General features: G+C 45.8%; 2 protein-coding genes across 3 annotated transcripts; one reads left to right on the top strand and one right to left on the bottom strand.

Annotated features, from left to right (window-relative positions):
- The first annotated feature begins 289 nt into the window (after nt 1-289).
- On the top strand, nt 290-5,923 carry gla (galactosidase, alpha). 2 transcript variants are annotated; one of them, XM_088597445.1, is made up of 7 exons: nt 290-640; nt 1,633-1,807; nt 2,137-2,314; nt 2,737-2,828; nt 3,717-3,878; nt 4,396-4,593; nt 5,136-5,923. In XM_088597445.1, the coding sequence occupies exons 1-7, from the start codon at nt 474-476 to the stop codon at nt 5,478-5,480; spliced, it is 1,317 nt and encodes a 438-aa protein (XP_088453571.1). In that variant the 5' UTR covers nt 290-473; the 3' UTR covers nt 5,481-5,923. The 2 variants fall into 2 exon arrangements, with proteins under 2 accessions (XP_088453571.1, XP_088453572.1); XM_088597446.1 differs by lacking the exon at nt 290-640 and adding an exon at nt 658-1,449.
- Nucleotides 5,924-6,086: 163 nt separating this feature from the next.
- On the bottom strand, nt 6,087-9,282 carry rpl36a (ribosomal protein L36A). The gene is made up of 5 exons (XM_088597451.1): nt 9,131-9,282; nt 7,954-8,059; nt 7,725-7,792; nt 7,297-7,419; nt 6,087-6,175 (listed from the first exon to the last, which is right to left on the bottom strand). Exons 1-5 carry the CDS (start codon nt 9,131-9,133, stop codon nt 6,155-6,157), a joined length of 321 nt encoding a protein of 106 aa, XP_088453577.1. The 5' UTR covers nt 9,134-9,282; the 3' UTR covers nt 6,087-6,154.
- Between the last annotated feature and the right edge of the window lie 637 nt (nt 9,283-9,919).

The following is a 9,919-nucleotide window of genomic DNA, read 5'->3' as shown; positions in this document are numbered from 1 at the left end:
GCATCTCCTCTCTGGTGAACAGAACATTGTCGGCTAGTCTTAAATCAGCGCAGATAAACGCGCACATCAATGTATCAATATCAAACCAACTGGGCATCCACAGGGAGGAAGATTCAACTTGGTTTACGACTGGCGGCGTGTCTTTTTTTACCTTTGACACAGAATCGACCAAATTGTTTAAAGGAAAGTCACACGCAAAATACGATCAAAGCGTAAAAACGCGGAACACCGTTCAAGTCACAAGCGAGGACGAGAGTCAACAAAATCACATGACAGAAAGTCACATGACCGCCCAGATCACGAGAGGAAGAAGGAAGTCAATTGAACCCGCCGTACGACCTGCTGATATTCACACACCCCGCTTATTATTGGTCATATTCTCCGGCAAAACTAGACACGAAGGTGGGGTTTAACGAGGAAGAGGTCTGTCCCTTCTTTGCGCTTGAAGTTTCCGAAAAGCAGTCGCGATCGCAATGGCGAGGTTAGCAGTACTGCTGCTATCAGTGGGTGTCTGTGCACTCATTCAGCCTGTCCGGCTGCTGGACAATGGCCTTGCGCTGACCCCTCCCATGGGCTGGCTCCACTGGGAACGATTCGTGTGTAACGTCGACTGTGGCAGCGATCCCGAGAACTGCATTAGGTAAGGTAGTGTGTTCCTGCATTGCACATACGGGTCAGTGCGCCGATTGCATATTGACGAGCTGGCGTCAGTCTTCTTGGCATTCGAACCCGTGTCTGGGCGAGGGACATTTGCCCATCATCATAAGCAAAATGCACAAGCCATTGTGAACACGCTGGAAGGCCGCGCAGGCAACATGTAGGTGCTTATTGGAATATATTCTATAGTAGAGAAAGTTGAGGGTTTTGGTTTTTGTCCTTATCTACTCTCGTTCTCTTCAGCTAAAGTTCTGGGAATAGCCTGAGCATTTATTGATATTTCCGCCCGAGATCACACTCCCCGAGACGCTGAAGAGCGCTTTTTTAGTCATTAAAGTCGAATGATATTTTTGGCAGCGAGGGGGGAGAGTAATCTCCAGGTCTGTGCTCACTGCTGCTCCCCGCCTGCCTTCAGGAACTGTTGGGAGATAACTTGCCCTTCTTTTCACTGTGCTTCATACAAGGTGCAGATTCTCAGTATCATCATGAGTCCTTTTTTTCATCATACACTCAGTTGTTTAAAACATACTGTAAATCACTTGTAGAAAAGACTTGAATGATTTCGGGGGATTCCAGTCCTGGTGTTGGAGAGCCGGTGTTCCAGGTGTCTTTAAAGCAGCAGCACCTGAAGCCGGGAGGAGCTGTACAGTTCAGTCAGTAGCGATCTGATGAAGCTCATTAAGAGCTGATCTGCAATGAAGACCTGCAGACACACCGGCCCTCCAGCTCCTGGACAGGCCTGAGGCGAATCAGAAACAGCATTGTGAGAGGGGATTGGAAAGGAACATGCAGGTACATGAATAATTATTTTAGGGAAAAATTAAATACGTTACCCGCTGCACAAAAACCGCTCGGATAGAAGCGCTTGGCCTTGGTGGCCAGGGTGTATGTGTCGCAGGCTGTGGCAGTGGAATGCGATCTCCCGCACAGAAGTGGGCGCCCGCAACAGACCCTCTCCTCTGTGTGACCCTGTAGTGAAAAGCTCTTCATGCAGATGGCGGACGTGATGGTGGAGGAGGGCTGGAAGGAGGCGGGCTACGAGTACGTGTGCATCGACGACTGCTGGCTGGCCCCCAGCCGGGACGCCCGGGGCCGGCTTCAGCCTGACCCCAAGCGGTTCCCCAGCGGCATCAAGCAGCTCGCCCGCTACGTGAGTCAGGCGTGCAGCAGCACGGCCGGTCCACAGCGTCCTGGCCCAAGCGCAGGGCTGGACACCCTCACACATTTGTCTTTTCGCTGTATCATCAATTTAGATTTCTCAGGGAAAAGAAATCAGTTTCACTCAATATCTTAATATTCAAGCTTACCCAGTGTGGGCATTAAACAGCCTGAAGTATTTAAATAGGCAGGTCGAAGGTGAAGGATCAGCACAGCAGGTGATCACTGAAGCCTAGAAATGCATTTTTTGTGCAACAGCTCCCTCTAGCGTTCAAACCGAATATAGCACTGTTCTCTCCTGCGTTGTCCATCTGCTCTCAGATCCACTCTAAAGGGCTCAAGCTGGGCATTTATGCGGATGTGGGATTGAAGACGTGCGAGGGCTATCCTGGGAGCTATGGCCACTACGACATAGATGCCAAGACTTTTGCGGAGTGGGAGGTGGACCTGCTCAAATATGATGGATGCAATATGCCAAACTGGACTTTATATGCAGAAGGTGAGGGGTTATAGAGGCATTTTCTTTAAAGAATTGGTGCTATGGAAACACTAATACTTCAGCATGACACTCAGATACAAGCTGTACAGACTGTTCAACCTACTCTAGAGACGGCGTGACCGCCGCGGTTCCGCGCGGGCTCGTGCCCTCCGCCACCCCGCTCCGTCCCGCAACACCTGGGGCGCGAACCCGGGTCTCCGGCGTAACGCCACAGGGAACCAGCCGCATGAGCTAAAGGAGACCCCCCCAGCGCAGGCAGCTGAGGTCCCCGCTACGCGCAGGGAGGGCGCTGACGTCACCGTATCTGAACTAGCTCTGCTACAGTGGCATTAGCACTTTTGGCTTCCATGGTAATATCTTGTTCACATGGTCACAAGATGAAGTTTTACTTTCTCATGTTTCTAAAATAAAATCTTCTCTAGGTTACATAAACATGTCGAGGGCACTCAATCAGACTGGGAGGAAGATATTGTATTCCTGTGAATGGCCATTATATGAATCACCTCACCAAAAGGTACATGACACTACCAGCTGCAACAGATACTCTAATGCATTTCTTTAACTTCGCCTCCAAACCTAACTGACCTTCTACAAACAGGAATTTGCCAGTCCAAAAATGTCACAAATATCCCAAAACTACATATGGAAAAAAGGGGGTAAATGTAAGCTATCTGAAATAAAGTGTGCAGATTTTCAGGCAGCAGTACAGAAGTGGTAGTGTTTACCATGGCAATAGTTATGCTCACAAACCAATCTGAAAGATCTTTTACATATTTGTAAAGACACCAAAAGCTACCATTGCAGTTACCATTGCAGTCAATGGAAACATTTAAAACCTAAAGTGTTAAAAGCTTGAAAGCTTCAAAACTTGTATTTTTTATCTATCCTTCCACTGGAATAAATCCTGAGGGTCTGTGGCTTTGTTCAATAGCGTATTTTGAAGCGTGCTGAAGGGTAAATCACACTGTAGTGTTTATTCACATTCATCAGGCCCAGAGAATTGCCTGCAGACTCACTGTTCACATTATGATACTATTCTCAAGCACCTTCACCGTGATCTGCACCTGGGAGAATGTGAACTCCAGTTAAGCTCCATGTGTTCTAAAATAAATGCTGCTGTGCAATGCAGCTTTGAAAGCAGGCAGGCCACCTATCATTAAAAATCACTGAACTTCCAAAGCTATGGCAAGGGCTCTCTGATATTGCTCTGCAGTCTTATTAAGCTGCTTTTCTCATAACACTCAGCAGCAGCCTTTTCTGACCAGATGTTTTCTCTTAGTTTTGTTGCCGCATCAGTGCAGTGATCCCCCATATTTTTAATTAAAAATGCTGCAGCTGAACTTGTAATGACTCACCCCGATGTTTTAAATCGGTAGCGTTTCACAACCCGGGTCTTTTCCAGCCCAACTACACCGCAATCCGTCAGTACTGCAACCAGTGGCGCAACTTCGAGGATGTGTTCGATTCTTGGAGAACGGTGCAGCAGATCATCGACTTGACATCCGGCATCCAGAAGCAGATCGTCCCGGCTGCAGGGCCCGGCGGGTGGAACGATCCTGACATGGTAACCCCGTTTCGAGCGAGGCCAAGTTACCAAAACCCAGAGGGCTGTTTACCTCATTCTGCATCCTTCAGGCTACGTGTAGACTCCTACCCAGAACTAGCTGTGGAGCCACAAAAGCAATACGCAGACTTCAGGACTAAACCTAGTACTTCGTGGCTGTGGCACGAACAAATAAGCCAAATCAAAACATGCTTTCAACACACCCACCAGTGATTTCAAAATGGGTATTAAATAAAATAGTTCCATATTAAGGAAGACTGAATTTAAAAAATCCTGACACTTATTAATGTCCTGGATCCTGTTTATAGATGATCAAACCACCCACTTCCTTAGTGTTGTCTTCACTTCCTCAGTTCTCCACCCCACTGGATCCTCCAGACTTCACCTCTAAACATCACAACTAAAACCGCACAATGAACCTAAAGAATGTTTGCTAAAAGAAAATAAGACAATTTGTGCGCTCTGAAAGGCCATGATTAGAAAAGCCATTTTCGAACCATGCTGTTCTGTGTCTCAGCTCGTGATTGGAAACTTTGGACTCAGCAAAGACCAGCAGCAGACTCAGATGGCCATGTGGGCCATCATGGCAGCCCCCCTGATGATGTCCAACGACCTGCGTGACATTGACCCCCAGTCCAAGGAGCTGCTGCAGAACCGGAGAGTCATCGCCATCAACCAGGACCCCCTGGGCATGCAGGGCTACCAGACTATGAAGGTGAGGCTCAGCTCAAGTCATTTTTAAAAGTAACAAGACAAAAAAAAACTGTTTAAAGACATTTTGCCTTTTATAACAAGGCACTGCTTTACACTGGAGTAGTTTTATTCTGTACCAAGCTATGCTTAGCATTCACTGCGATCTATCTTGAAACATGCAAGAACCCATAGGCGACTAGTTGAGAAGTTAAGCATGCTAGGGATAAGTGAGTTGTTTGGTAGTTTTTGAATCTTCTCTAAAGTTAAAGCTTTAAATTTGTTTCAGTTGCAGAGAAGTTAGTAGATTCTTATAGCAACACACTTTTCTGCATTTTTAGTGATGAGAAGCCATAATGAACATCTTGTTAGCATCATCCTGAACATCGTTGGCCAGGTACGAACTAGTGACTCAATTTCATCACTGAATTCCGTCTTCCGTTGGCAAAAAAGACAACCTGAGGCCTAACTCCCATCTCGCCCCTCTGAAGATAACCACGGGACTTGAGATTCATTACTGAAAATGTTTGATTTCTTTACACGTTTCCTTTGCTGTTTAAATTTTAGGCCAACAGCTTCGAGGTGTGGGAGCGGCCCCTGTCTGGAGGGAAAATGGCTTATGCAGTGCTGAACAGGCGGGAAATAGGGGGACCAGGCTTCTTCCCCTTCACTGCAGCTGTGCTGCCCAGCAAGAAGATCTGCTTCCCCCAGTGCAACGTCACGCAGGTCCTGCCCAAGTACCAAGAGCTGGGAGTCCAGACCTCAGACTCCAAGCTGACGTTTCTCGTCAACCCCACGGGTACTCTGCTCTTCACCGCCACACCCGTCACGAGCAGGCCCAGCACGCAGCAGGACTGGGTCTGGCCCATGGACTTCGAGAAGCAGAAGAAAGGGCGCGACCCCAACTTGTGAACAACACCATCGACCGTTTACATTTCTGGGCATTTTTCCCCAGTCTGCCTTGCTGCACTTCTCTTGAATTTTATTTTGTACGGGCTCTGCTCCTCTTTCAACATCTACAGCAGTCATGCTGTAGCAAGGTGAACTGAATCATTAGAAGGGTGAAAAGGGAACTCTTGACAGTACGCATTGGTTCAGTTTAACTTTTAAGAATTATGTCATTTGATTTTACTAAAAGTGGTGGGTTTGACCCTTACTGATAATGTTAGTGATTTTAGTCTTAGACTATATATTTTTTTAAATGTAAGTTACTGAATTTGCACAACACACCAAAATCACATTTACCTCAGGAAAGGCCGGGAGCTGCAGAACAAAGTATTTTATGCTTGTTGTACGAACTGATTTGGGTTAAGACTTTATATTCTATTTCTTTAAAATAAACTGATTTCCTACTATCCCCATTTTGATCTGTTGTTCATATCATAATTTTAAGGTCTTTCACACTTTCATACATGAAATACTCAGCTGTATTGCATCAGTAAAGTGTCAGGTCAGTCACCACCCCTCGTTTCAGTGATCTCTAATTTGACATTAGCATTTTAAATCATGACAATTGGCTCATGGTACATACCAATTTCTTTATTGATATGCTGCAATATCCAAAAAACAAGAAAAAAAGGTGTAGCTCAGAACTGGATGACCTGGCCCTGAAAGAGATGGGGGGGGGAAATGTCAAATTGCTGTTAAATGTTCACATATTATAAAAACTGCATTAAAACAAATTGGTTAGGGTCACAGAATGCCCTTTTGACACACTGCAGTATGATATTAACCACATTGTAATCTTCGTGAAATGCTTACTGAACAAGCTAACCCCAAGAATGAAGCAGTCTGGCATCTCCCTTTTTTTGCATTGGCTAAAGTACATCTTTGGCCATGGGCTATATGAAACAGCTTTATACTTCCTCAGCACAGCAGCTCTCCTCACCGAACATACTAGAGAGCTCAACTGTGTGCAGCACTCAAGAGAATGTCACATCTGCTTTTGTGCAGTGCTACATGAACACTGGAGAAATCCGTAAGGCTCCCGTCAGCCTTCAGCCTTAAGTGCTACAGTCAGAAGTAGCTGCGGAGAATCTGATATAGACAAAATGACCACCCAACCAAGCTCAACACCCTCTGTGCACGAGCATAGACATGGCTTTTACCAGTCCAACTTGAACACTGGACTTCTACCATCTGGATGTGCAGAATGAACTTAAACTTAATTTGAATGGGCAATATTACACCCACAGCTTAATTCTTACTTGACAAACACCATCACAGTTTAAATTTAAATCCTCATTTGTTCAGCACAAAACAGTTTCATTCAACATATAGGCATCTATCTACTGTATCTTGACAGGACACCTTACAGAAGATTTAGAAAGAATGACCAAATTAAATACTACAATTGGCTTCATCAGGCAAACATTCTACTGTGGTGGTCGCATTAATCGATTTAAACTGCATTCAATATGCAAGAGATCTCCGGCATTAGAGAACAAACCATGGCAACAGCAAGAGCCTTTTGAGCACCAATCTTTAAATGCGAAAAGGCATCTTCCAAACTTCAATACCTCCAAGACGTTTATGGTCAGATGTCTGATACAAGTCAGTTCTAAAGGAAAACAACATTTCGATTTGGAAAAATGATCCCAGCCCCATCTAGCTGGGGTGAGAGACAAGCAGGTGTCCTGAACGTGTGGGTGAAATGTCAGGTGCTGAGGTGAGCCGTGCTGCTCAGAACGGCCTGGGCCAATGGGGGGGGGGGCTGCTTGCTCCTTACCTTTCTCTTCTTGTCTCCTCCCAGCTCGAAGTGCTTGCACCTCTTGATGGCCAGCATTCTCTTGGACCTGCAATTCGGCTCCACACACTCCAGCCTCAGCACAATCTTTTTGGTGGTTTTAGCCTGTTTTGAAGAGACAAGGCCATTTTTAGGCACTCAATTTGCAACAGGAAGGAACAGGGCTAAACGCTGGAGCAGCAACAACGGCTAAGCGTTTTACAGAAACCAAACTCATTTCCGACACCGCAACACAAATGAAAGACAGCTCTTGTTATTCCCAAGAATTTCACAAATCTCAGTAATCAAAAGACAAAACCATCCATTTAAAAAAAATAAAACTGTGATGATAAATAGTATACCAAAGTTATGTCTGTGAAGCAATACGGAAAATGTATAATTCATCAGTTTGTGATAATTGGCATTTATACCTTTTTACGGAATATAGGCTTCGTTTGACCACCATAACCGCTCTGCTTTCTGTCGTATCTTCTCTTACCTGGAATGAAAAAAAGCACAAGATGTTTCAAAAGACTTTAAACCAACGTTTGTACAAAAGGGACAGTACTGCAAGAGAAGAAGATAAAGAACCCTGCTACTGCGACAGGACATCCTGCCACAGTGTGGCCCCTGATGCCCTATGCGAGGGCAGACACTCACCCTGGGCATACAGGGAGTCTTTGCCCTTCTTGTACTGGGTCACTTTGTGGGGCTGGTGCTTCTTGCACTTTTTGCAGTAGGTCCTGCGGGTTTTCGGCACGTTCACCTAAACGTCACAATGAGAGGGGAAAAAACATCAGAAAGGGGGCAGCTATTCAACCTTAGCATACTAGGGGACAGGACCTGGAAAACACCAAGTCATTTTAAGCATTACGAGAGTCTCTGTATTTGTCCCTAACTTTTAATGACCGTATGGCTACCAGCTGATAATGCATTAAGACCGTCCTGGAACTGAAGGATCCTAAATTAATTCCAACAGCAGCTTCCTTAAAGCTACCCAGCCTGGTCCAGGTCCTGCTGTGTGAAGCCTGCATGCTCTCTCAGAGCATGCTGCTCGTCTCTGCCCGCTCCGGTGTCCTCCCACAGCCCCTAGACTCGTGGCCGGGTCGGACTGGCATCTGAACCAGCCCCGCCTGGCAGCCTCTTCGACCAGGCCAGCCTCTGGACTACAGCCTCAGTGGTCTCACACGTCCCTTCCGAGTCCGCCTGTAACCACTCAGCTCCGCTCCATGAAAACAGCTCGGTAAACTTCGCAACAAAAAAAAAACTGCAGCCATCGGAGCGAGCTTACTACCCGACCCGTATTGGTGGCTGTCGAAAAGTAGCACTTTCGTACAACTGCCCCCTAAGATCTGACCAGTCGTGTTACTGTTCAAATCAAAGACTGCCCGTGGGTTTTATTAAACCAGCTCTAACGAGCAAGCTCAGACAACTTTGCAATGTGAAAATGACACACGGCGGACCCACACAGCACAAACTCCCACACACCACTCCGTGGAAATACAAAATCCGCCACCCAGAGCACACAGCAACGACAGCATGCGTACTAAACATGTGCGTTTAAACACACAGCCCAAAGGAAATACAGTTTGGTAACGTACTGCAGAGCGTTCCGACAAAATAAGGCAGCCATTTTCTAACCCTACACTTGTCGGCGCCGCATACAACACTTATTCGTAATGTTTCAGTTTTGCAAACCCAACACCAGCCATAATGGGGTCCACACGTAGCCAAGACACTCGTGAACACGATAACTGTGTTTGGATGCTACAGGGAAACTTCAGGTTGAAAGATTACAATCGATTAAAAAAAGAAACGAGAGCCGAGTCTCGCTTACCATGATTGCCAACCCGTTGCAGAAGCGAAGAGGAAGAGCTGCCCCGGAAGCAGATGCATATATGAAAAGTCGGGGGGAAGCTACTACTCGTGTTCATAGCGCGGTTGTAGGAGACGCGCCGCCTAGCGTTCAGGAAGTGTAAGAAGACAAAAAAAACTGCTTCTGTCATGTGCTGCACCTAAATTCCCAGTGCGGAAAGAAGTTTTTAAGTTTTACCCGGCTCAAGAAAAGCTGTTTCCTTACATCTTCTGACTTTCATCAGTGTGAAATATCAGAGAAAATGTTACAAATAATTATGTCTGTGATTACTGGCTGTGTCACAAAGAGAAGTAGGCCTGTTAACGGCTGGTTCATAGCGTATTAAAAGCAGAAAAAAAACATAAATCAAATTAGCATTAAAATATCACAGCGCAGATAACGACCTATGGCGATGTTTTTGCTCTCGGCTTTGTTCTATGCAAAAAGTGCAGTATATCATCTTGAAACTCCCACCACTTTTTCAGATCACAAACATTATTGAGTTTCCATGTATGACATTAAATATTAAGGAACAAGTAATAGGTTTATTCCATGCTGAAAAAAAGAAGAAAGAGAACACAACGTTTCGGCCGTGGAGCCTTCTTCAGGTGTGTCTGTTAGGGTTGGTGAGGGTGTTCGGGGTTTTGATGGTTTTCTTCTGTAGAAGATGACTGAGTTTTTTGTCCTTCTCTGTAGTGAGAAACTGGTAGAGTTTAGAGTTGAGAGATCTAATGAGGTTAGTTATGAAGGGAAGATGATGTGGAGCTGTCA

Source organism: Lepisosteus platostomus, chromosome 10, assembly GCF_059453375.1.
Source record: "Lepisosteus platostomus isolate fLepPlt1 chromosome 10, fLepPlt1.hap1, whole genome shotgun sequence".
Taxonomy (NCBI): Eukaryota; Metazoa; Chordata; class Actinopteri; order Semionotiformes; family Lepisosteidae; genus Lepisosteus; species Lepisosteus platostomus.
The sequence above is the reverse complement of the archived record's forward strand: the minus strand, read 5'-3'. Positions and strand labels throughout refer to the sequence as shown.